The 27,325-nt window shown below is 46.2% G+C and overlaps 1 protein-coding gene and 1 pseudogene across 1 annotated transcript; one reads left to right on the top strand and one right to left on the bottom strand.

The window, feature by feature from the left end:
• Positions 1–10,574: 10,574 nt before the first annotated feature.
• On the top strand, positions 10,575–11,965 carry LOC120106769 (annotated as a pseudogene).
• Positions 11,966–20,904: 8,939 nt separating this feature from the next.
• Positions 20,905–21,987, bottom strand: LOC120106770. The gene has a single exon (XM_039119820.1). It carries the CDS (start codon positions 21,985–21,987, stop codon positions 20,905–20,907), a length of 1,083 nt encoding a protein of 360 aa, XP_038975748.1.
• Between the last annotated feature and the right edge of the window lie 5,338 nt (positions 21,988–27,325).

Here is a 27,325-nt window from a genome sequence, read left to right on the forward strand (position 1 = left end):
CCCCGGAGCGCCCGACCTCAGCGGCGCCCGGCCGAAGAGGCACCCAACCCCATTGTGCCAGACCTCAGAGCTGACAGCCGATCTAATTCCATAATCTCCACCCGAACGACTGCCAACAATTAAATGCGCACGATCTCCACGGATCTCCAGCTTACTCAAGATCTCAGGCCTTCCACGGCAACTAGTTGACTCACTCAACCCCGTCCAGTCATCCACAACAGCCCATTAATTCACACGATCACACCCAATCATGACGGTAACTCATTAATTCGTCCAGTCACATCACAGGTAACCCTGTATCCCTCCTATAAAAGGAGAACTTCTTCCCCTTAAAGGGGATTCGAATTTGGAGACTCAGACTCTCTCTCTCTCTTTCTCCACTAAAGCCCCCCTCTGACTTAAGCATCGGAGGGCCGGCACCGAAAACCCCAGCTACCGGCTTTTTGTAGGTCCCCCGAAGGACACGGTCTGTCGACGTACCGTCCGCACTGGAGCTCCTCCTTCTCAGCCAGTGGTCACCCCCGGGTCCAGTTTTTTAGCAACAGTTCGCGCTAGAGGAAGGGACCGAGTCGTGGCCATGAAGCTAAGGAGCAAAGGAACCTCCAACGCCTCCCGCCACCACGCACCAAGTTCTGGACACTCGGTCCAGAACTCGCTGTCAAGGCCTCCGGCGGATCCAGTCCCTCAAGTCCAACCGGAGCAGTTCAACACCCTGGTGCAGCAAGTTCAAGTCTTGGCCGCTGCAGTCTAAGGCCTGCAGCGTGTGGAGGCTCCTACTATGCCGCCTCCACAAGTTCAAATCCAATCGGCACTCCCTCTGGATGAACCGGCTCTCCAAGGCCAAAATCCCCATGACTTCTCGAGGGTCAACAACCGGGAACGGCACGGCTACCAGGACTCAACCCGGGCGTCTCCCCGAAGAGAACCACTAGGGAGGCACCCGGACAGATGGCCACTGCCCTCAGAGGCAGAATCAGCTCCAGGCGAACCAGTGCTGGAGCAAACCACCGTGGCAGTCCCCCAGGGTGGGAAACTCGACAGGAAGGTTGAGAAACTCGAGCGCCAAATTGAGGCGCTCCACAGCCAGAAGGTAAGGCGCGATGGTGACTTTGAGTTCTCCACCAAGTCACCCTTCTCCCGTCAGATCGAGGACGAACCGGTCCCACCAAGGTTCAAAATGCCTCAGGTAGAGCCCTACAACGGAACTACCGACCCCCTTGACCACCTAGAAAGCTACCGGACCCTCATGGCACTGCAGGGATCCTCGGAAGCTGTGCTCTGCAAGGCCTTCCCTGCAACACTCCGAGGAACAGCTCGACTTTGGTTCTCCTGGCTAAAGCCGAGCACCGTGTCATCCTTCAAGAAGCTTGATAGGCAGTTCGCCACCAACTTTGCTGCCAGCTGACGCCAGCGGCGAACGTCGGACTCCCTCCTTGACATCAAACAAAAGGATGGAGAGTCCCTTAAGGACTACATCGACCGTTTTACCACCACCACCAGGGAGGTTTGCGAGCTCGATCAGTCGATCGCCATGTCCGCGCTAAAGACAGGAACTCGATCCTACAGATTTCTCTTCTTCCTTGAGAAGAACCTCCCCACCGACTTTACCGAGATGCTGGCCCGAGCTCGAAAATATGCGAAGGCCGAGGAGGCCATCGCCTCCAGACAGGGCGCGACCGAGCAGGCCTCGAGAAAGCAGAAAAGGCGTTGCGAGGCGCACAGCCGCCCGAGAAGTCGGTCCCCCCGCTGAGAAAAAAATATACCGCGCCTGAGGAGTCCACCTCGACAGCGAGCTCAGCCTTGACCGAGATCCCCACCTCGGCTGAGATCCCCACCTCGGCAGCGGATGCCCTCGAGAAGGTACGAGAACTACACTCCACTCAACACACCTCGGGCAGAGATCCTCATGGAAATAGAAGGCCGAGACTACCTCCAACCTCCACCCCCGATGCGGGAGTCAGAATTTCGGCGCTACTCCAGAAGGTACTGCCGCTTCCACCGAGACCACAACCACGATATAGAGGAGTGCTTTCGACTCCGAGATGAGATCGAGACACTCATTCGCCGTGGAGTGCTCACCCGGTTTGTGCAGAACCGGCGTGACGAAAGGAGGCCGGTGGAAGATGCTGCGCCGTCCGAAAATTTAAATGACAATAGGCCCATCGCTGGCACCATCAATACCATAGGAAGAGTCCCGGCTGAAGGGAGCTCGGCCGGAGAACTGACCGGGAGAGGGATCCCTCTGAAGCGTCAATGCACTTCTGAAACCATCTTGTTCTCGGACGAGGACTTAAAAGGAGTTGAGACTCCTTATGATGACGTTGTGGTCATCTCCATGGTCATGAATAAGTTTGATGTAAAGCGTGTTTTAGTTGATAACGGAAGCTCGGGAAACATTTTGTATTATGATGCCTTCCAAAAAATGGGAATGACAGACGACCAGCTCCGGAGAATGAATGCTCCACTAGTCGGATTCACCGGAGACTCAGTCCCGATTGAGGGTGAGATCAGTCTACTTGTCACGGTGGGGCTCGTCCCTCAAGAGAGTATCGTGAGGATGGATTTTCTTGTGGTCCGTCTGTCCTCGGTCTACAACGCCATTCTTGGACGACCAGAGCTCATTGCCCTCCGAGCCGTGGTCTCAACGTACCATCTGCTCGTGCGGTTCCCTACCGAGCAAGGGGTAGGTGAGGTTCGTGGGGACCAGATGACAGCCAAACAATGCTATATAGCGACCCTCAAAGCAAAACAACCGGACAAAGAACCGAGCCAAGCAAAGCAATCAATTGAGATGCCAGCCCAAGCATCGGATCAGGTGCTGCCCATCGAAACCCTGGAGGTGCGGGACGAACCTCAGAAAGAATGGGTAGAACCTGGTGAGCTCCTCATCCAAATCCCCTTAAGAAGAGATTGTCCGGAGCTAACCATGCAGATTGGCTCCGGCCTGAGCTCTCGTGAGCGAGATCACCTGATCGAGTTCCTCCAGTTTAACATGGATGTCTTCGCCTTGTCGCCCACGGATATGCCGAAAATAGATTCCGAGGTCATTGTTCACCGACTCCAGGTGAAACCGACCTGCAAGCCCGTGAGGCAGAAGAAACGGAGGCCGGCACCGAAGCGGAGCGAGCAGCGGCCGAGGAGGTGGATAAACTCCTCAAGGCCGGCTTCATCCGAGAAGTCTCCTATCCCGACTAGCTCGCCAACGTAGTCCTCGTGAAGAAAGCTAATGAAAAATGGCGCATGTGCGTGGACTACACCGACCTGAATAAAGCCAGTCCAAAAGACAGCTTTTCCTCCTTAGGATCGACCAGCTCGTCGATTCTATCTTAGGACACTAGCTGCTGACCTTTATGGACGCCTTCTCGAGGTACAATCAGATCCGAATGGCGTCCTAGGATGAGAAGAAAATGGCCTTCATCACCGATAAGGGCCTCTACTGCTACAAAGTGATGCCGTTCGGGTTGAAGAATGCCGGAGCGACCTACCAAAGGCTGGTCAGCCAGATCTTTAAAGATCAGATAGGCCGAAACATGGAGGTCTACGTGGACGACATGCTAGTGAAGAGTCAGACGGTGGAATATCATATCGCCGACCTCAATGAAGCATTCTCCACCCTCAGGAAGTACCAAATGAAGCTCAACCCCACCAAGTGAGCCTTTGGAGTTACTTCGGGCAAGTTTCTCAGTTTCGTGGTAACTCAGCGCGAAATCGAAGTGAACCCCGAGAAAATTCGAGCACTGCAGGAGATGGTGCCGCCGAAAATAGTCAAGAAAGTACGACTCACCGGACGGGTTGCGGACCTAGGGAGGTTTGTCTCTAAGTTGGCCGAGTGGTGCCTCCCATTTTTCAAGATTCTCAAGCGGCCGAAGAACTTCCTATGGTCGGAGGAATGTCAACAAGCCTTTGAAGAACTCAGACATTATCTCCCCTCTCCTCCATTACTCACGAAGCCTCAACAAGGCGAGCTCCTTTACCTATACCTGGCCATCTCTCCGGTGGCGACGAGCTCGATCCTAGTCCGAGAAGAGGACAAGTCCCAAAAGCCAGCGTATTACACCAGCCGAGTCTTGAGGGATGTCGAGATCCGATATTCCAAGTTGGAGAAGACGACCTATGCACTGGTCATCTCAGCCCGAAGGCTCCGACCCTACTTCCAGGCCCACACAATGGCCATATTGACCGACTAACCTATAAAGCAAGTTCTACAACGGTCGGATCGTGCGGGAAGGATCGCAAAGTAGGCGGTCGAGCTTGAAAAGTTCGACTTGGAATACCGCCCGAGGTCGGCAGTCAAGGCTCAAGTGCTCGCCAACTTTATTGTAGAATGCACTCTGCCAGATGACCTCGAGCCTGAGCTCACACCAACAGAAGAGGCCCCAGGGCAGCCATGGGTCCTACATGTAGATGGCTCCTCGACTTCGGGGGGTAGCAGAGCGGGCCTCATCCTCACTAGCCCGGACGGGGTAGTGGCAGAGCAGGCCCTACGTTTCAAATTTTCCGTCTCGAACAATGAGGCGGAGTATGAGGCGCTTATCGCCGGGTTGAAGCTGGCAAAGGAGCTAAAGGTTGGGAACTTGAAGGTCTTCAGCAACTCCCAACTAGTTGTGAGCCAAGTTTTGGAGGACTTCGAAGCAAGAGAGCCATCAATGCAGAAGTATCTCCAAAAAGTGCGAGATGTCACCTCCTCTCTAGGCTCCTTCGACATTTAGCATATCCCTAGAGCGGAGAACGCGAGGGCGGACCAACTATCAAAGCTGGCAACTTCCCGCATGAGCGAGCTTTCGAAGACCACGGTGCTCGAGTACTGCCAAGTACCTAGCACCGAGGAGCTTGAACCAGCTCTCTGCATCGAGACCGAGCCGAGCTGGATGGACGCATTCGTCACCTACCTGCAGAGCGAAGTCTTCCCCAATAATGAGCTCGAAGCCCGCCGGGTTAAGCATCAAGCTTTCCAATACCTTCTGTACGAAGACAAGCTCTACCGTAGGTCGTTCACCTCTCCTCTTCTCAAATGTCTCCGCCCCTCAGAGACGGATTATGCCATGCGAGAGGTTTTCGAAGGAATCTGCGAAAACCACCTAGGAGGTCGGGCCCCAGCCCACAAAATTCTGCGCCAAGGATATTATTGGCCCATGCTCCAAAAAGACGCATTGGACTTTGTCCAAAGGTACGATCGGTGTTAGCGGAACGCCAACATTCAGCACCGACCTTCGATTCCATTGACCTCGATTAGCGCCCCCTGGTCATTTGCCCAATGGGAAATCGGCATCTTGGGACCGTTTTTCCAAGCCACCGGACAGAGAAAGTTCCTCATCGTCTCCATCGGTTACTTCACCAAGTGGGTTGAAGCTAAACCAGTGGCCCGGATCCCTGAGCCGAAGATGCGAGACTTTGTCTGGAAGTCAATAATCTCTAGGTTCGAACTTCCCCGCATCCTTATATCCGACAACGGCCCCCAGTTCGACAATGCCCGCTTCAGGAAGTTCTACTCCGAGCTCGGTATCGACCATCGCTTCACCTTGGTTGCTCACCCACAGACGAATGGAGAAACCAAGGTGACAAATCGCACCATCGTCCAAGGACTCAAAGCCAGAATCGACTGAGCCAAAGGGCAATGGGTCGAAGATCTTTATAATGTTCTCTGGGCCTACAGGACTACATTTTGACTCCCATCGGCGAGACCCCCTTTAATCTAGCCTACAGAACGGAAGCTATCATCCCCTTGGAAATCAGACTTCCATCGCTGAGGGTGGAGAATTACAATGAAGCCTCCAACTCATCTCAACTCAGAAACAACCTGGACCATGTGGAGGAGACAAGGGAGGCTGCTCGAGTCCGTATGCAAGATACTAACGGAAAGCGGCGTAGTACTACAACTCCATGGTGAAAGTCGAGCTCTTCAAGGTGGGGGATCTCGTCCTGAGAAAGCTGAAGCTTCTCAGCCTACTGAACAAGAAAAGCTTGCCCCAAACTGAGAGGAGCCGTACCGAGTTGCTCGAGTCCAGCGGCCTGGAGCATACAAGTTGGAGTCTCTTGAGTGGACCCCCATTTTTCAAAGCTGAAACTCCGAAAACCTTCGGATGTACTATCAGTAGAGCCCCTGGGCGATGTTTGAGAACATAGCTAACACTTCTCCTCATGTTAATCTACTCACGGCTCTTCTTCAATTATTCGATACTTCTCCTGATGTTAATCTACTTGTGAACTTCAGGATGCTCGGCCAAGTCCGGATGCCCGACCAAATCCGTATGCCCGGCCAAGTTCGGATGCCCGACCAAGTTCGGATACCTCAACCAAGTTCGGGATGCTCCGTCACGACAACCCCGAGTCCAATCTCCATCTCCGACAAGACCTCGACCAAGTTCGGGATGCCCTGCTGCATCAATCGCGAGACCCCGACTCCCTCGGCCTCGGGAAGCATCGCAGAGTTGACCGCGAGCCTCTGGCTCCCTCAACCTCGCGCATGATCCCCCAACCAAGGTTGGGATGCCCCACTGCGTCAACCGTGAGCCCCTGGTTCCCGCGGCCTTGGGAAGCATCGCAGAGTCGACCGCGAGCCCCCAGCTCCCTCGACCTCGCGCATAATCCTCCAACTAAGGTTGGGATGCTCCGCTGCATCGACCGCAAGCCTTCGGCTCCCTCGGCCTTGGGAAGCATCGCAGAGTCGACCGCGAGCCCTCGGCTCCCTCGACCTCACGCATGATCCTCCAACTAAGGTTGGGATGCCCCGCTACGTCGACTGCAAGCCCGCGGCTCTCTTGGCCTTAGAAAGTATTGCAGAGTCGACCACGAGCCTCCGGCTCCCTCGACCTCGCGCATGATCCTCCAACTAAGGTTGGGATGTCCCGCTGCATCGACCGCGAGCCCCCGGCTCCCTCGGCCTCGGAAAGCATCACATAGTCGACCGCGAGCCTCCGGCTCCCTCGACCTCGCGCATGATCTTCCAACTAAGGTTGGGATGTCCTGCTGCATCGACCATGAGCCCCCGGTTCCCTCGGCCTCGGGAAGCATCGCAGAGTCGACCGCGAACCTCCAGCTCCTTTGACCTCGTGCATGATCCCCCAACTAAGGTTGGGATGCCCCGCTGCGTCGACCGCGAGCCAAGTCTCCCTCGACCTCGGGATGCCCCGCTGCGTCGACTGCGAGCCAAGTCTCCCTCGACCTCGGGAAGCACTGCGAAGCCCCCGCTGCGTCGACCACGAGCCAAGTCTCCCTCAACCTCAGGATGCCCCGCTGAGTCGATCGTGAGCCAAGTCTCCCTCGACCTCGGAAAGCACTGCTGGGCGCTGCCGAGTCGACCGCGAGCCAAATCTCCCTCAACCTCATGGCGACATCTCCACGATTTTCCGACGACATTCAGCGCCTCCCAACGCCTCCTACCACAACGTGCCTCGAGTTGAGTGGAGGCACTTTGCTGAGTCGACCACAGGTCCTTAAAGTCGACCTCGGAGCAGAGCCGCTTAGCTCGTCTCGGACAGCTCGACCTGAGACACTTAGCTCCAGCTGCACGAGAGGTATACCCTACTCGGCACATACATCTCTCTATACTTATTTGGTTATATTACAGAACGATCGATGGACGAGGCCCGCCTCCTATGTGTATCCCTGATAAAGCCTCGACCAGGCTCGGAACCCCCCGCCCAAGGTCGGGATGTCCCGTTGAGTCGACCGCGAGCCAAGTCTTCCTCGACCTCGGGAAACATTGCAGAATCGACATCGAGCCCAAGCTCCCTCGATCCCGCGCACGATCCTCCGACCAATCTCCACCAACTCCAAATTTCTGCTCGGGGATACCCAGTCACACTGGCCGCGAACTCAAGCTCCGCCCAATGGCGCCTCGACCAAGTTCAAGATCAAAGAGCATGAAAGCTCCGACGGCAGCTCAGCCTTGGCCTGTGCTGCCATTAAGCCGAACCTTAAAGTTCTAACAAAGTTCTTCCGGAGGCCGAGCCCAAGGACTTGGCAAAATTTCTCCGGAAGATGAGCCTAAAGGCTTAGCGAGATTTCTTCGGAGCACGAGCTCAAAGACTAGGCAAATTCCTCTGGAGTCTAAGCCTAAAGTCTTAGCATAATTCTTCCAGGGGCTGAGCCTGAAAGCTTAGCGAGTTTCATCGAAACCTGGGCCTAAAGACTTAGCCGAGCTCGAAGACTTGGTGAAACTCACCAAACAAGAGTTCAATTCAAGCAACAAAGATAACAGTCTACTGATTGCACATATGAAAGCAAGTAAGCAATGAAATTTGAGAAAGGAAATTTTTCATTGATCGAAAGCCCGAAGGCTAAGTACAAAGTTAGGATTCAAGGCCGACCCGTCTAGCCGAACAATGGCTACAGAGGCTGACCTTATTTACAAAAAAGAAGAAAAAAACTAGGCCTTAAGGAGCTGTAGAGGGAGCAGCGTCGACCTCAGGTCGTCCACGATGATCACGTCGGTATTCCCAGCAAGGGCCTCGGTCAGGGCTTCGTCAGCGGCCTCGGCAGCAGCTTCAGGCGCCCCTTTAACAGCGCCTTCGGCAGCCTCTCCAGGGAGAGCTTCCCGAGCCATCTGCTCGGCCGCCTCGGTCTCGACCCTGGTGGCTCCCAGTTCGGCCTCAGGGCTAGCGGGCGCACTGCCGGACCCGCCATCGGAGCTCTCGGGCTCGCCCTCGGCAAACCCCATTCTGGGCCGAATACCTTTGAGGTCGAGCTGAGGGCAATACTGCTGCATCTGCCTCCGGAAGTCCTCGAACCTGTGGATGAACCCATCCACGGCCTCCTCCTCCAGCAGATCGCGGAGCTTTTCCGACTTCCGGAAGATCTGCACCGCATTCTGGGCTTGATCCAAAGCCCTCCTGATGGAAACCAGGATGCAGCCACCAAGCAACCTAAGGAGGGACTATCCAAGGCCGTGGGAAGCAAGGAGCAATGTATGGAGCATTCTGGTCCGATACATCTTGATGATCCATTACAAACTGGTGGAGGACCAATCACTCGGTCCAAAGCTAAAAGAATGAAGGAAGCACTTAATGGGCTGATTGAGGAATCTTGGAACCAGCAAGAGGCTATTGGAGTGGATTTGGACGTGAAGATAGCTTGTGGACTAGTCAACATGATCCATGCAATTATTAGGCCAAATTAGATGCTTACTTGGTGGAAATATTGCTGGAGTTTTCAGATTTAGTTTTATGTTGCTGAATGTCTAAAGGCTAGTGGAGCTTCATTAATGTTCTAGGAAATTGTCTTCATTAATTTCCTAGAAGATTGATCTTTGACTAGTCGAGTTTCATTAATGTTCTAGGAAACTGTCTTCATTAATTTTCTAAGAGACTGAACTATGACTAGTGGAGTTATTATTGTTCTAGGGATTAGACTTTAATTAAAGGCTGGTAGGTTTTCCTTTGGGCTATAAAAAGGGTGTTCCTTATGTAAACAGGCAGATCTGAATTGGAATTAAAATTGTGAGGTTATTCACTTCTTTGGTTCTTCATTGAACTTAGAACTTATCAAGGCAACCCTTGTGGCGTTCAAGTGACTTATCATCCTGATTCTATTAGGGTGTGGCGTCAACAACCTTCTATACCTTTGGTTCATGTTTTGCTAAACATCGGGTCAAGGTTCTATCTCTTCCAAACTGATTTTCAGACTTTCTTGGGTTATTCATCAACTTGTTCGTGGGTTTCTAAGAATCTATCTTACGGGGTTCACATCAGTTGGTATCAGAGCATAGGTCTTCTAAATCAGTTTCTATCCTTGGTGCTTCTTATTTTATTTTGGCCTTTTCATCTTCTTCATTGTTGCTTTCCATATTTTCAATTTCTATTCCTTGAAGTTTAAAGTGCCTCTATTGTGCTTTATATAAAAAAAAAATTAGAAAAAAAAATTGTGAGGCAAAAAAAAAAAAAAAAATTGTGTGGCTTCGGTTTGGAATTCTGAAACAGATTTGAACTGAAAAAGAAAGTAAGTATTTGACTTGTTATTCTTGATCCTTTTCAATTCTTGTCCACCCTCTGAGTTTTGTGGATAAGTTGTTTGTACATCGCAAGGTAATTGCTTTGATTTGAGTTTCTCTAGTTCCTTGAAGAACTAATTTAAGTGAATTGAGAGGTAAAAGGCAAGAGTGAAACACTTGGTGAGTGACATATCATTGGGGTAAAACACCTGGGGGGGGGGAACTTGTGAGGTTTTCTTAACATTCTTGACAGGTTACTACAATGATGTCAAGTGGCGAGGAAGAAAGGATGGCAGAGACACTTGAACAACGAGCTATGCGACAACATTTTGAGCGCATGGAAGTCAGATTTGGTGAAATTTTGGACAGGTTGGAAAGACAAGATGCGAACATTGCTGCGTTGCAAAGGAACCATGCACGTGAAGATCCTAATGTGCAAAGGCAAGCAAGGCGTCAATTCCAAGTTGAGCATGAGGATGCGAACGATGATGTTTTTGATGAAAAAGCGTCTTATAACATGTCCGACCATGCTAGAGTTGATAGAGGTGGTTGGAGAGGAAGGCGGGTAGATGATGTTGATCGCAGCTTGGAAAACATTAAAATGAAGATTCCTTCATTTCAAGGCAAGAGCAATCCTAAGGCATACTTGGAATGGGAAAAGAAAGTGGAGTTGGTTTTTGATTGCCACAACTATTCCGAAGAAAAAAGGGTAAAACTTGCTGCTGTTGAGTTCACTGACTATGCTATTATTTGGTGGGATCAACTTGTTTTTTCTAGGAGGCGAAACCGTGAGAAACCCATTGACACTTGGGAGGAGATGAAAGCTATCATGAGGAGGAGGTTCATCCCATCCCATTACTATAGAGACTTGTACCAGCGGTTGCAAGGCCTAACCCAAGGGTCCAAAAGTGTGGAAGAGTACCACAAGAAAATGGAGATAGCCATGATTCGGGCTAATGTGGAGGAGGACCGAGAGGCAACCATGGCACGGTTTTGCAAGGCTTGAATCTAGACATTGCCAATATAGTGGAATTGCAACATTATGTGGAGCTTGAGGACATGGTACACATGGCCATGAAGGTTGAGAGACAACTCAAAAGAAAGGGTTCAACAAGGCATGAACGGAATTTGGGGTCTTCCACTTGGAAATCAAATTGGAGCAAAAAGGATGACAAGGTTGAATCCAAGAGTAAGGCTGAAACTTCCAAAGGCAAGGATGCGGGTTCTAGCTTGGATAAAGGTAAATCTATTTCCCAAACTTCTAGAAATAGAGATATTAAATGTTTTAAGTGCTTGGGAAGGGGACATGTTGCATCTCAATGTCCAAATAAAAAAATGATGTTATTAAGGGAAGATGGGGATGTTGAGATAGCAAGTGAATCGGATAAAGATGAAGAGCCCATGCCACCATTGGAGGTGAGTGATGGAGAAGAATATCCGGTTAATGGTGAAACCCTTGTCACCAGGAGAGCTTTGAATGTGCAAGTAAAGGAGGAGGATGATGCATAGCGAGATAACATCTTTCACACCCGTTGTCACATCCAAGACAAGGTATGCAGCATGATAATTGATGGGGGTAGTTGCACTAATGTAACAAGCACTGTTTTGGTTGAAAAGTTGAACTTACCTACTATTAAGCATCCTAGACCTTATAAGTTTCAATGGTTGAATGATTGTGGAGAAATTAAGGTCAATAAGTAGGTGTTGGTTTCATTTTCCATTGGGAGGTATCATGATGAGGTGCTCTGTGATATAGTGCCAATGCATGCTGGACATATTCTTTTGGGCCGACCTTGGCAATTTGATAGAAAGGTTATGCATGATGGGTTCAACAATCGGTATTCTTTTGTAATGAATGGCAAACCTATAACTCTTATACCATTAACACCTCGGCAAGTGTATGAGGATCAAAAGAAAATCAAAAGTGATTGTGAGAAAAGAAGTGAGGCCGAGAGGAGTGGTAAAAAGAATGAGAATGAAAATGAAAAAGAGGCTAAAAACAAAAAGAAAGATAAAAAAGAAAAGCCTCAAGAGCAAGAAAAAAAAAGGGAGCTTTTTATGCAAAAGAAAGTGAAGTTAAGAGAGCTTTCTTTTTAAAACAGCCAATGATTGTACTTCTGTACAAGGAGGCTTATACTAACGACCTTAACCCTTCTTTGCCTAGTGTTGCTATATCTCTTTTGCAGGAATTTGCTGATGTTTTTCCCAATGAGGTTCCCTATGGATTGCCACTACTTAGGGGAATAGAGCATCAGATTGATTTCATCCCTGGTGCATCAATTCCCAACAGGCCAGCCTATAGGAGTAACCCCGAGGAGACGAAGGAACTCCAAAGACAAGTTGAGGAGTTCATAGCAAAAGGGCATGTTAGAGAAAGCTTGAGTCCGTGTGCTATTCCTGTTTTGCTTGTGCCTAAGAAGGATGGAACTTGGCGAATGTGCGTTGATTGTAGGGCTATCAACAAGATTACGGTAAAGTATCGCCACCCCATTCCTAGGTTAGATGATATGCGTGATGAATTGCATGGTTCTTGCATCTTTTCTAAGATTGATTTAAAATCCGATTATCATCAAATTCGCATGCGTGAGGGTGATGAATGGAAAACTGCTTTTAAAACTAAATATAGTTTATATGAGAGGTTAGTTATGCCTTTTGGGTTAACTAATGCCCCTAGTACTTTCATGAGATTAATGAACCATATCTTGCGTGCTTTTATTGGTAAGTTTGTTGTTGTATACTTTGATGACATTCTGATTTATAGCAAAAGCTTAAATGAGCATCTTGATCATTTGCATAAGGTTTTAAGTATTTTGCGAGATGAGAAGTTGTATGCTAACCTCAAAAAATGTTCTTTTTGTACTAGTCAAATTGTATTTCTTGGTTATGTTGTTAGTACTAAGGGAATTGAGGTTGATGAAGAGAAGGTTAAGGCAATCCGTGAGTGGCCTACACCTAATACCATAACTGACGTACGTAGCTTTCATGGGTTGGCTAGCTTTTATAGAAGGTTTGTTAAGAATTTTAGCACCCTAGCTGCACCTTTAACTGAAATTGTGAAAAAAAGTGTTGGATTTAAATGGGGAAGTGAACAAGAATCGGCTTTCAATTTGATCAAAGAAAAACTAAGTTCAGCACCATTACTTGCTTTACCTAATTTTGCTAAAACTTTCGAAGTTGAGTGTGATGCTTCAGGTATAGGTATTGGAGCTGTCTTGCTGCAAGAAGGCCGACCCCTCGCCTATTTTAGTGAGAAACTCAATGGGGCAGCTTTGAACTATCCAACTTACGACAAAGAGATGTATGCTTTGGTAAGAGCCTTGGAGACTTGGCAGCATTATTTGTGGCCCAAGGAGTTTGTCATTCATACAGATCATGAATCCTTAAAGCATTTGAAGGGCCAAGGTAAGCTGAACCGACGCCATGCTAAATGGGTGGAGTTCATCGAGTCATTTCCTTATGTGATCAAGTACAAACAAGGTAAGGAAAACGTGGTTGTGGATGCTTTGTCTCGAAGGTACACTTTGATCTCTACTTTGAATACTAAATTGTTAGGATTTGAGTACATTAAAGATTTGTATTCTAATGATTCTGACTTTGGTAATGTGTTTGAAGCTTGCGAACATGCAGCATTTGGAAAATTTTATAGGCATGAGGGATTTCTATTTAGAGAAAATAGATTATGTGTGCCTAATTGTTCTTTGAGAGAGTTATTAGTTCGAGAGGCTCATGGTGGGGGACTAATGGGACACTTTGGTGTGAGGAAAACCTTAGATGTCTTGGCTGAACATTTCTTTTGGCCACACATGAAACGAGATGTAGAGAGGGTTTGTGTGAAGTGCATCACTTGTAAGCAAGCTAAATCTAGATCTTTACCTCATGGATTGTATAAGCCATTGCCAATACCTAGTGAACCTTGGGTAGATATTTCCATGGACTTTGTGTTGGGTTTACCGAGGTCAAAAAGGGGTATGGATTCTGTTTTTGTGGTTGTAGACAGGTTTTCTAAAATGGCACATTTCATTCCATGTCATAAAACTGATGATGCTAACCATATTGCAGATTTGTTCTTTAAAGAGATAGTGCAACTACATGGCGTGCCAAGGAGCATTGTTTCAGATAGAGATGCTAAGTTCTTGAGCTACTTCTGGAAGACTTTGTGGGGTAAGTTAGGTACTAAGCTCATGTTTTCTACAACTTGCTACCCACAAACTGATGGGCAAACCGAGGTAGTTAATAGAACTTTATCTACTTTATTGCGTGCCATCATTCAGAAGAATTTGAAGAATTGGGAAGAGTGTTTGCCACATGTTGAATTTGCTTATAATAGATCCGTGCATTCTGCTGCTAACTTTTCTCCTTTTGAAATAGTGTATGGGTTTAATCCTTTAACTCCAATGGATTTGTCACCTTTACCTATTGATGAGCGTGCTAGTTTAGATGGCAAAAGGAAAGCTGAAATGATGAAGCAATTGCATGAGAAAGTTAGGCAAAATATTGAGAAAAGAACTGAACAATATGCTACTCAAGCCAACAAAGGGCGGAAGAAAGTGATCTTTGAACCAGGAGATTGGGTTTGGGTGCATATGAGAAAGGAAAGATTTCCAGCAAAACGGCATTCTAAGTTGCACCCTAGAGGAGATGGGCCATTTCAAGTCATTGCTCGCATTAACGATAATGCATATAAGCTTGACTTACCAGGTGAGTATAATGTTAGTACTACATTTAATGTTTCTGATCTTTCCCTTTTTGATGCAGGTGATGAAGATTCGAGGACGAATCCTTTTCAGGAGAGGGGGAATGTTGGAAACCAGGATGCAGCCACCAAGCAACCTAAGGAGGGACTATCCAAGGCCGTGGGAAGCAAGGAGCAATGTATGGAGCATTCTGGTCCGATACATCTTGATGATCCATTACAAACTGGTGGAGGACCAATCACTCGGTCCAAAGCTAAAAGAATGAAGGAAGCACTTAATGGGCTGATTGAGGAAGCTTGGAACCAGCAAGAGGCTATTGGAGTGGATTTGGACGTGAAGATAGCTTGTGGACTAGTCAACATGATCCATGCAATTATTAGGCCAAATTAGATGCTTACTTGGTAGAAATATTGCTGGAGTTTTCAGATTTAGTTTTATGTTGCTGAATGTCTAAAGGCTAGTGGAGCTTCATTAATGTTCTAGAAAATTGTCTTCATTAATTTTCTAGGAGGTTGATCTTTGACTAGTGGAGTTTCATTAATGTTCTAGGAAACTGTCTTCATTAATTTTCTAGAAGACTGAACTATGACTAGTGGAGTTATTATTGCTCTAGGGATTAGACTTTAATTAAAGGCTGGTAGGTTTTCCTTTGGGCTATAAAAAGGGTGTTCCTTATGTAAACAGCCAGATCTGAATTGGAATTAAAATTGTGAGGTTATTCACTTCTTTGGTTCTTCATTGAACTTAGAACTTATCAAGGCAACCCTTGTGGCGTTCAAGTGACTTATCATCCTGATTCTATTAGGGTGTGGCGTCAATAACCTTCTATACCTTTGGTTCATGTTTTGCTAAACATCGGGTCAAGGTTCTATCTCTTCCAAACTGATTTTCAGACTTTCTTGGGTTATTCATCAACTTGTCGTGGGTTTCTAAGAATCTATCTTACGGGGTTCACATCAGTCCCTCTCAAGCTTCAAGTTGCTCGATCTTCAGGTGGAGGACCCCCGCCTCATACCGATGGCCGGCGATCTCGGAGCAGGCCTCGGCCAGGCGCGCCTCAGAGGCGCGGAGCTCCGACCAGGCCAGTGTGTGCGAGGCCCTCTCTTCATCAAGGCGATCGACCGCATACCGCAGCTCGGCCTCAGCGGCCTCCATCCTCACAATAGCCTCTCTCTGCGAGGCCTCAGCTTCACCGAGCCTTTTCTCGGCCTCTTCCTGTGCTCTTTGGCTCCTCCAAGAAAAAGTAAGCGAAAGTGAGTAAAGGTCGAGAGGACACAGAAATTGAAGCAAGGAGACAAAAGCGAAGAGATGATTTACTCGGATGGCAGAGCAGTAAGTTTGATTGACGAGACTGGTAAGATTGGCAGCCTGGAATTCGGCCCCGTCAGCCGGGAGCAGCGCGCAGTGGAACATCTGGCGTGCAACATCACTGTTGTGGAGGTTCGAGTCGTCCTCATAGACCGACCACTCTGGGCTGAAGGGCCTCCTCTCAGGGGGGCCCTCGACCCCAGACGAGCTTGGGGCATCGGCCCTCGACCACCTCGGGCGACTCGGTCTGGCCGAGCTCAGAGCAGAAGGACAAGAAGAACTTGGGACCCCGAGGCTGCTAACTGGATCGGGACCCGAGCGCCGCAGGCGAATAACCTGGCGACTCGGCCGCTGAGAGATGGGGGCCGGGCAGGCTGGAGTCGCAGAATCGCCCGCGCCCCCGAAAGAGCCCGAGCTCGCACGCTTGGCAGGAGGACTTCCTTCCGGATGAAGCCGGAAGTCTCGGCTTCAGGGCCCCTCGCCTCGGTAGGAGCAGAAGTCAAGCGTGACCTGGCCTTCTTCCTGGGCTTGGGTAGAGCCCCGCCAGCCTCGGTTGCCTCTTCTTGTATCGGGCAAAAAGAGCTGCGTTGCTGGTCACCATTTGCGATATGTCTGAAAAGAAAAAAGAGAAAAATCCCAAGTGTCAGGTCAGCACAAAAAATGATGATAAAAAAGAAGAAGGAATAAATAAGACAAAGGATGACAAAATGGAGGAGCAGTGCAGCTGCCCTTACCCTCGGGGCGCGCTGAGCTCAAGCTAACATTCACCAGGGCCTCCTCGCTCAGGAGGTCGTTCAGAATAATGTCTCCCTCGAGGCCATGAAGAGCGTCGACAACCCTCTGCTCGTCCGCCAAAAGTGTGGGGAGCTTATTGATGGCCTTGAGCCGGGGCTGCCCCCACCTCGGGTCAAATCCCCACGAGTGCTCGGAGGAAAGAAAAAAAAAATTCTCCTTCCACCCACGAATGGAGGAAAGAGCACCTCGGAAGAATGGCCTACCACCCCGAAGGGCGAGGTAGAGCCATTCCCCATCTGCCGAATTGGACTTTAACATGAAACACCAGCGGAAGACGTTCACCGAGGTCGGTATCCCGTGCGCGAGGAAAAGGGATAAAAAATGGATGATGGTCCTCCACGAGTTCGGAGCGAGCTGCGTTGGGACGAGCTGATACGCCACTAGGAGCTCATTCACGAACTCGTGCAGAGGGAACCGCAGGCCGGTTTAGAGTGTCTCTATGTACACCCCGATCCAACCTGGAGGAGATCTCGTCACTCGGTCTTCCAACCCAGCGGGCCCAAGGTGAAATCCGCGTTGAGGGAAAAATTGGGCGTGGATCAACTCCAACTCCTCCCCAGTCAAGCCAGACCCAACTTCGTCCGGACCGTGACCCATCTCCGAGAGAAAGACAAAGGAGGAGGAAGAAAAGAAAGAAGCAGAAGGAAAAAAACCCTCCGAGCAAACGAGGGAAGGAGACCTACTGTGGGTTTCACTGGAAATGCCGCCGACCAAAGGTGGGAGATCAAGGCGACTGCCGGAAATCGCCTTAGAGCATCGCTAGGAAAGACTGAGCGTCGACTCGAGGAAAAATGAGAAGAAGATGGAAGAAGAGGAAAGCAACAGCAGTGGCGGCCAAATGAGAACTTTTAGGGCCAGGCCGGGGTTTATATAGACCCCCCCGACGGCTCAGATCGACAGTGCCAGACCTAGCTTCCCGTCAAGATCGTGCCACGTGTCAACCCTGAAAACCGAAATGGCATATCGACCTGGATCGATGCTTTAAAAGTAGAATCGAGGCGGCGTCCCGTCGGATCCCAGGGCCTCATCATGAGTCCACGGCTCAAAACTGCCTCGAAAAGCGAACGGGCGTCGCCTCGTGCCCACAAGCCTTCATTAAAGACGCCCCAAAGCGCGCGGAACAGTGGAGCAATTTAAAGCTACTTGGTTCCATTGGCATAATAAAGACAATTGCTCCCTTCGCCCGAGCTCGCGAGCGGCTCGGACTCGGAAGTCGGAGGATTGTGTTGGAAAAAAAATGGATTGTCACGAAGCACGTGAATGCATCGCCGGCACGTGATGACGGACGCCACGACAGCAACCCTCAAGGCGCCCGACTTCCGAGCCGCCCGACTCCAGGGTGCCCGACCTTAAGGCGCCCGACCCCGGGGTGCCCGATCTCAAGGTGTTCGACCTCAGTGGCGCCCGACCTCAGTGCGCCCGACCTCAACGGCGCCCGGCCTCAGAGGCACCCAACCCTAGTGTGCCCGACCTCAGAGCTGACAGCTGATCTAATTCCGTGATCTTGAGTAAGCTGATCTCCACGGATCTTCAGCTTACTCAAGATCTCATGCCATCCACGGCAACTAGTTGACTCACTCAACCCCGTCCAGTCATCCACGACAGCCCATTAATTCACACGATCACGCCCAATCATGACGGTAACTCATTAATTCACCCAGTCACATCACAAGTAACCCTGTATCCCCCCTATAAAAGGGGAACTTCTTCTTCTTGAAGAGGATTCTGATTTGGAGACTTAGACTCTCTCTCTTTCTCCACTAAAGTCCCCCTCTGACTTAAGCATCGGAGGGCCGGCGCCGGAAACTCCGACCACCGGCTTTTTGCAAGTCCCTCGGAGGACACGTCTCGTCGACGTACCGCTCGTACCGGAGCTCCTCCTCCTCAGCCAGTGGTCACCCTCGGATCCAATTTCCAGCAATAAGACCTTTTTTTTCCCCCTTAGATCAGTGACGCAAGACATTACATTTCATAGAACTGTTCAAGATAAGGCACAAACACTTGCGGATAAACGTGCTGGCCCTACCAAGTAGTTTATCTAATCCCAACACATTAAACTAGCAATGCTGGTAGCTTTTATTACTACGTTTCAACCAAGACTCAACTTCATGTGCGGTAATGTGCTCATGAGATTAATCTAGCAACCTCCATCTCTCAGGGGAAATGTTTTTTAATTGCATAACAAAGAGAGAACAGAAAAGAAGCCATACTATTTTAGTCTTGTTATCTATAATATACTTTAGTTCACATGCCAAAACTCAAGATTAATTATATAAGGTTCGCTAATCGTCCAAGTCTTGTGCTTGCTGAACGATTGTTCTTGTCATGAGATTAGCATTAAAAATTCAGAAGAAAACCTCAAAGCTTAAAGTATGATTAAAGAATATCAAATATGGATACTAATGGAATCGTCCAACACCTTTTAGTCTTGTTTTTTTTGTTGATCTCTTCAATGGAGTCTAAGAGTTCCTCTGACAGTAACATATTTGTTTTTTGTTTCAGAACCATCTGAAATATATTGGGAGAGCCGGTGGTTTTGGTGAAACCACTTTGGAAACAATGAAAGAGACTGATAAAATACAACTACGGAAGCTTAAGAAGGGATCTAGATAATCTAGCAGATTATAGGCTTTAAAGTTACGCTTCAATTCGAACATGTTCTAACTTACAACTTGTGCATTCTAATTATCCAAGTTTAAATTTAACAAAATGGATTAATCTTCTCTGTTGCTTGGTAAATTATGGATTTGCCCAAAGATAATAACTAATGATCGAACTGCTGTTTGATTATGTACTGTTGGTATAACAACCTCTGGCACAGCAGTTTTCTAATATTACTCGTTGAAATCGTTCTTACATTTTTGTTCTTTCTTCTCTTTCCTCACCTGGGACGGTACAAACAACCTGAAAGCATAATTCCATCTTTAGAAAGCTAAATAGCTATCATCAAAGTAGACTGCATAAATACATACATACATACATACATACATATATATATATATATATATATATATATATATATATATATATATATATATATATATATATATATATATATATATATATATATAGCCGGTGAAGTATGTATGTATGCATGCATGCATGATAGCTTTCATCAAAGTAGACTACATAAGTGCATATATAGCCGGCGAAGTACGCTTGCATGGACATGCATATTCATGTCTATGCATGCATGCACGGATGCATGTATATATGTATGTATATATAGATGGATGGATGGATGGATGCATGCATATATGCATGCATGCATGTATGTATGTATATATGTATGCATGTATGGATGGATGTATGTATGTATGGATGTATATATGTACACATGCATGCATGTATGTACGCATATATGGACGTACACATGCATACATACTTAAATGGATATATGCGTATATGCATACATGCATGCATGCTAAATGCTTATATCCATTTAAGCATGCACGCACACGTGCATGCATGCACGTACGCAATTTCTTCCAACATTCCACTGTAGTAGTTTCTTTGTCCAAAATATTTAATACAATAAAGAAATGTTAATTGCTATATAAAATGATTCATCCTAATACTCAGTCACCTAGCTTTACTCATTTTATTATATTAATCCTTTAGAAAACTGTGTTAGAAAGTTCTTAGGTAATTGCATATATATATATATATATATATATATATATATATATATATATATATATATATATATATATATATATAATTGAATATTGTCTTTTTGAGAAGATCACGCTAAATGGAAAATGTAGTGCAATAAATATGTAAATTCACATCAATCTTATGTTTTAATACACAAATATAGCATTTTTTTTAATGTATGAGAAATTTTTGCAAGCTAAAATGGTAGTCTTATAAAAGACAAAAGGCCGACATATTTTATATATCATCGTAACAATTGATACTCATGTAGAAGAACAGATTCATATCTATCTCATGACTTAATACATAAAACATGAGTTTTAGTGTGTGGGAAAATTTTGTAACTTTAATAAATATGATAGTTGATATAAAATTTTAAGCATATTCATAAAAACATTAATACGAGTTGAATGAAACAATATTATTATAACATTTTCAATAGGACTTGCCTGGGCCGGTTGGCACTCTTCCCTTTTCGAAGGTTTGGCAAATCTTTCTACATTTAAGCTAAAAAAAAGTAATTCAATTTTGCATGTCATTAGCTAGACTTTGCTCAATCTTTGCTCTCTCCAGTGCAGTGAGATCATTGGAATCGCTCACAATGGGCGGCTCTAAAATAGTATCACCCGGCATCTTTGCCAACCTGAGGAGGCTCCTGGATGCAAGAATTGCCTGGGGATTCACATCATGCAGCGCCCTCAAGTGAAGGCGCTGCGCTGCCACCAGCGCTGCTTCCTTAAGCTCTTCGGAGTTCGAACCACCAAGAAGGCAATACCCTATAATCCTCAATATAGGCTGGAAGAGCTCCCATGGTAGAGGAATCTTTCTCCTCTTCTTCCCATGCTTTTCTTCACCACTTTTTACTTGAACTGTTTCTCCTTGTTGGTCAGCACAAGACGCATCAGACTTGAAGTTGCCATGTTTCTCCTCCTCCAAAGGCCCGTTTTGGCCCGCCCAATCCACACAAAACTCACAAAACTCCAGCTTGGAAGAGAGGGGCAGGTCGTGTATCTTGCTGTAGTATAGCTCCAATGCTACTCCAATAATTCGAGCTCGTTTGGTGGAACGCACCGTGCCACATGGCTCCAAAGCAGGGGAGAGCACCGCTATGTTGAGATCCACAGCTTGGCTCTTGGTGGGGGCCTTGGCCTCGTGGTAGAGGCTTGGATTTGTGAGGTTGGGAAGCATCACAGTTTGAGGCTCGCCGCCCCGAATCACGGTCTCGTGCGCGTAGAGGGCCAGCATGACAGCCTCGAAGCCAGCGAGGGGCTTCCGAGAGATGGCACGGGAAAGGTAGACACCGACGATGGTGGGGAGGAAGTTGAGAACAACGAGTTGGAGGCCCGGGTCGGTGGACTGAAAGGTGTCATACAGCCAGCGGCAAAGGTTGTCGTCGCCGGAGCCGGAACCGGGATGGCGGAGGCGGCTGGAGATGTCGTGGGAGATGTCTGCATCATGGAGGAGAGATGTGGCGGGGTTTTCGGAGAAGGTCAGGGGCTCGGGGAGGGGGCCGAGGATGAGGGAAAGGGAGTTGATGGCGGCCTGGGCACGGTGGATGGATTGCCAGAAGGTGGCGGATTCGGAGGGAACAGCATCGGAGGACATGGGGTGGGGTGGGATAAGGGACAGGAAGGGAAGGAGGGGAGAAGTTTGGGGGCTGGGAATTGTCTGGTTTTGTGGAGGAGAGTGGAGAAAAGGAAGAGTTGGAGGAAAGGGTGCCGGAAGTATAGGAAAGGCTTTCTTTTAGCAGCACGAGATTTGAATTTGACCGAGTTGGCTTTGAAAATTTTTAAAAATATTTTTTAAAAACGAAGGATGAGATCTATTTCTCCCATTTTCCTGCTAACCACTCATCCATTATTGTGAAAATGAATTACATTTTTTTAGTTTAGATATAGAAAGATTTGCCAAACCTTCCAAAGGGAAGAGGAGTGCCAACTGGCCAAGGCAAGTCTTATTGATAATGTTACAATAATATTGTTTCATTCAACTCGCATTGATGCTTTTATGAATATGCTTAAAATTTTATATCAACTATGCATATTTATTAAAGTTACAAAATTTTCTCACATATTGAAGCTCATGTTTTATGTATCTAAGTCATGAGATAGATATGAATTTGTTCTTCCACATGAGTATCATTTGTTATGATGATATATGGAATATGTCAACCTTTCGCTTTTATAAAACTACCATTTTAGCTTGCAAAATTTTCTCATGAACCAAAGGAATGCTATATTTTCGTATTAGAACATAAGATTGATGTGAATTTACATATTTATTGCACTACATTTTCCATTTAGCATGATCTTCTCAAAAGGATAATATTCAATTATATATATATATATATATATATAAACGCAATTACCTAAGAACTTTCTAACAAAGTTTTCTAAAGGATTAATATAATAAAATGAGTAATGTTAGGTGACTGGATATTAGGATGAATCATTTTATATACCAATTAACATTTCTTTATTTTATTTAATATTTTGGACAAACAAATTACTACAGCGAAATGTTGCAGGAAATTGCATGCATGCATACATCCATCCATACATGCGTGCATGCATACATGCATATATGCATATATGGATGCATACTTGCATGCATGTATACATACATGCATGCATGCATGCATACATATATACATGTACAACATACATGCATACTTGCATGCATGCATGTATGTACGTATATATGAATTTATACATGTATGCATGCATATATGCATTTATGCATGTCCCTATTTGCGTGCATACATACATGCATGCGTGCATCCATCCATACACACACCCATCCATCCATACATACATCCATGCTTCCATCCATACATACATCCATGCTTCCATCCATACATCCATACATTCATACATAGATTCATACATCCATACATACATCCATATATACATCTTTACATCATCTATACATACATCCATCTATACATACATACATGCATGCATGCATGCATCCATCCGGCCATCCATCTATACATACATACATACATACATGCATGCATGCGTACACACGAATATGCATGCATCCATGTACACTTCGCCGGCTATATATGCATTTATGCACTCTACTTTGATGAAAGCTATCATGCATGCATGCATGCTTCACCGGCTATATATGTATTTATGTAGTCTACTTTGATGAAAGCTATTTAGCTTTCTAAAGATGGAGTTATGCCTCCAGGTTGTTTGTACTGTCCCAGGTGAAGAAAGAAACGAAAGAACAAAAATGTAAGAACAGTTTCAACGAGTAATATTAGAAAATTGCTGTGCCAGAGGTTGTTATACCACCATTACATAATCAAACAGCAGTTCGATCATTTGTTATCTTTGGGCAAATCCATAATTTACCAAGCAACAGAGAAGATTCCATTTTGTTAAATTTAAACTTGGATATTTAGAATGCACAATTTGTAAGTTAGAACATGTTCGAAATGAAGCGAATCTTTAAAGCCTACAATCTGCTAGATTATCTAGATCCCTTCTTAAGCTTCCCTAGTTGTATTGTATCAGTCTCCTTCATTGTTTCCAAAGTGCTTTCACCAAAACCACTGGCTCTCCCAATATAGTACAGACGGTTCTGAAACAAAAAACCAATATGTTACTGACAGAGGATCACTTAGACTCCATTGAAGAGATCAACAAACAAAAAAAACAAGACTAAAAGGAGTTGGACGATTCCATTAGTATCCATATATGATATTCTTTAATCATACTTTAAGCTTTGAGATTTTCTTCTGAATTTTTAATTCTAATCTCGTGACAAGAACAAGTGTTCAGCAAGCACAAGACTTGGACGATTAGCGAACCTTATATAATTAATCTCGAGTTTTGGCACGTGAACTAAAGTACATTATAGATAATAAGACTAAAATATATGGCTTCATCTTTGTTCTCTCTTTCTTATGCAATTATACTCGGTAGGGCCAGCTGAAACAGATGCACTTTTATCTGCGAGTGTTTGTGCCCTATCTTGAACAGTTCTATGAAATGTAATGTCTTGTGTCACTGATCTAAGGAAAAAAAATGGGTCCCATTATGGCCTACAACAAGCGCAGATAGTGTAGGTTGATCAATGACAAGCTAATACTTGGAGTATTCCATTGTTGGAGACATCATGTTATTTGTGAAGAAGACACTTGTCACCTTCTAAGAGGAGCCACTTGTCCAGAAGATCCAGTTGATATGCAGCCTTTTCAAATATTTTACTTGGTATATTGTTGAGCTGCGGTGTAGGCGACAATTATTTCTTTTACACTTCGCCAAATAATATTTTTGATTTTAATAGTGTTGCATCTACTTTTGCAGAGAGTTTAGATGCCTATTTCATATCCTCCTTTTATTTTCTCTTTGTAGTGAACGATAAGGTAAGACATGGATCTCTTGTTGATTTCAACTAATGTCTGATACATGTTGATCTTACAACCCTTTTGATGTTGTTAATTAAGCAACTTCGTGTTAATTGTGCAACTTCGCAACTTCATTACACCATGTGATCAAATGTAGTTGTAGTCCATAACGCACATATATGTACCAGTATAATAGTTTTTTTTGATGAAGTTAAAAGGGGTGCAACGTGAGGACTTCCCATATAATCAAGGTATATGTATCAGTACAATATTAAATCACAAGTCTTTTACTTATGAAAACAATCTTCTCTAGACTTGCAATTTCTCTCTCTAAAGAGACTTGCAAATTTCCTTTTATGAGTTGGACTCTTGATCATATGGCAAAGCATGATGGTCAAAGACTACTTAGAATTTTAATTCGTGAAATTATAATGGAAGATTATTGCAAATTCTTGTTTACATCTATGATTCACAAGAAAAGTTCTGAAGTAGATTATAGAACTCCTACTTAAGTCACAGGGCCAGACATCTATCAGTCCTCTGGGCCAAGCTCAATATTGCAAATTTGCAGTCACTTGTGAAACTGATAGACCATAGGCAAGCAAAAACAAAACGTACGTACTCTTTTATGTTAGTTATTATGATTGAGAAGTATCTTTTGGAGGGTATAGGATGGGGAGTAAACTATAAGACTTAGTTTTAATAATCTTATTGTAAGGCCCGGCCCATCGCTGAAATAGGCCCTAGATGAAAATTATATAAAAAAAGGAAAGGTAGGAAATACCTTCCTTCCTCTGTTCAAGTCGGAGGAGGAGTCCGACTCCGGCTGCATCACCTATAAAGCTCGAGCCTCCACCCTCTTGTGGTGTTATTGGTTTGCTGTCGCCGGAAGGAAAAAAAAAGGAATTCGCCCTCACCCTGCAGTCGCCTTACCTCAACGTGTCGCCTTCGTCAGGGCCTCGCCGGAGATAGGTAGTGGTGCCGCCACCCTCGTCCGACCTCATCCTTCATCGGGATATCATCTTTGACCCGGAATCCTCTCGGAAGTCGCCGGATTCCGCTGCAATCCACATCCCCTGTTTCACTAAATCTTCCTTGTTTCTATTCTTCCGACCATCTTTCGAAGCCTGAGAAGCACATCGCCGGTCTCGGCCAAGCCGCTTCTTGATCCTAATGACCAAGCAATGAAGCTCAGCCGCCGACAAACGGCTGAGGGACGATCCAACACCCAACTCCATTTGATTCCCTCTTTGGTCGAGCCCTATTTTTAAAGTTTCGTTGGATTCCGACATTGCCCGTCGCCATTGCCGCCTGCCACCGAATCTCCAGTCGTGCTCGCCGTATCACTGCCAAACCATCACCTCACTTTCCTCCTTCCATTTTGCCCTTAAGAAGGCCACAGTCAACACTCCTCGTCCTCTGTTTGGCCATGTATACAAAAAGGAGGGAGAGCGTTCCCTGTTTTCTCTCTCACGCATCCCTCCCTCTCGTGCATGGGCGGGCCTCCGTTGAAGGTCCCTGTTTTTTTTTATTTTATTTTTATTTTTATTTTATTTTTTTCCCAAGAAATAAAGGGCATCGAATTAGTGTTACTAGCCACCAAGGTGGTAGCTTAGTGGTACTGGGCGGGGATTCTAACCTCATGGTCCCAAGTTCGAGTCGCTGCGGTGATGATTAAAAAGTGGCTTCGGCCACTGCCTGGACATGAGGTATAGGACCGCTCTTGGACCGCTAGTAGCCGGGGTGGTGTCAGGTGTGACGTACTCACACTTGGGACTCGAGTCAGAGCCCAGAGGGGTAGCTGAGCCGGGCCCATAGGTGGGAAAGGCATGAGTAAAACCGGTCGGGGTGCCCAACACATGGCCATTTCTGCCCGCATCGAACATTATCATGGCAGGGCGGGGGTCTAGTGGGGGCTGCTACGCGGAGGTGGGCTTGTCTCTTCCTCCCCCTTACTTCTTTTCTTTAGCAAAAAAAAAAATAAAAAAATAGTGTTACTACTAACGCCTACCATGTTGGCCCCAACCTTGGACTTAGCCGGGCATCACTGAACCCTGCCATAAACAATACGTATCATGCTACCTTTGCCCTGATCAAATAACCATTTTTTGATCTGATGAATTGGATTATATCTTTCTAACCAATTCGGGCCCTTGGCCGCCAGCTTACCTTGTCTTTCTTCCATATCAGAGAAAATATAATTTTATATTATAGTTTATTTCTAAATTCTAAAATAATCAAAAAAAATTATAATCCAACAAACCATAAGCACTGATATTTGATATGTCTAAATAAATATATATAAATATATATATATTAAAAATAAATAAGCAATCACACGACAAACGATGCAAATCTAAAAATTACTGATATGTGATACAAAATATATATTATCCATATAGGTGATTATGTATAGAACTTCTTATCTCTACTGATCTCTATCTCAAGTACAGCAAACACCGATCCACTTCTTGATCTATAAATCCAGGGGCAAAGCTCAACACCTTCTTGCCCAGACATTTGTCCATCAAGAGAGCCAAATCTAGACATTAGAATAATCATAACCGATCATGGTTTATG

Source organism: Phoenix dactylifera, unplaced genomic scaffold (assembly GCF_009389715.1).
Source record: "Phoenix dactylifera cultivar Barhee BC4 unplaced genomic scaffold, palm_55x_up_171113_PBpolish2nd_filt_p 000628F, whole genome shotgun sequence".
Classification (NCBI taxonomy): Eukaryota; Viridiplantae; Streptophyta; class Magnoliopsida; order Arecales; family Arecaceae; genus Phoenix; species Phoenix dactylifera.

Coding starts and splice junctions, on each gene's coding strand:
- LOC120106770 (XM_039119820.1), bottom strand. CDS start 21,987: ATGTCCTCCGATGCTGTTCCCTCCGAATCCGCCACCTTCTGGCAATCC.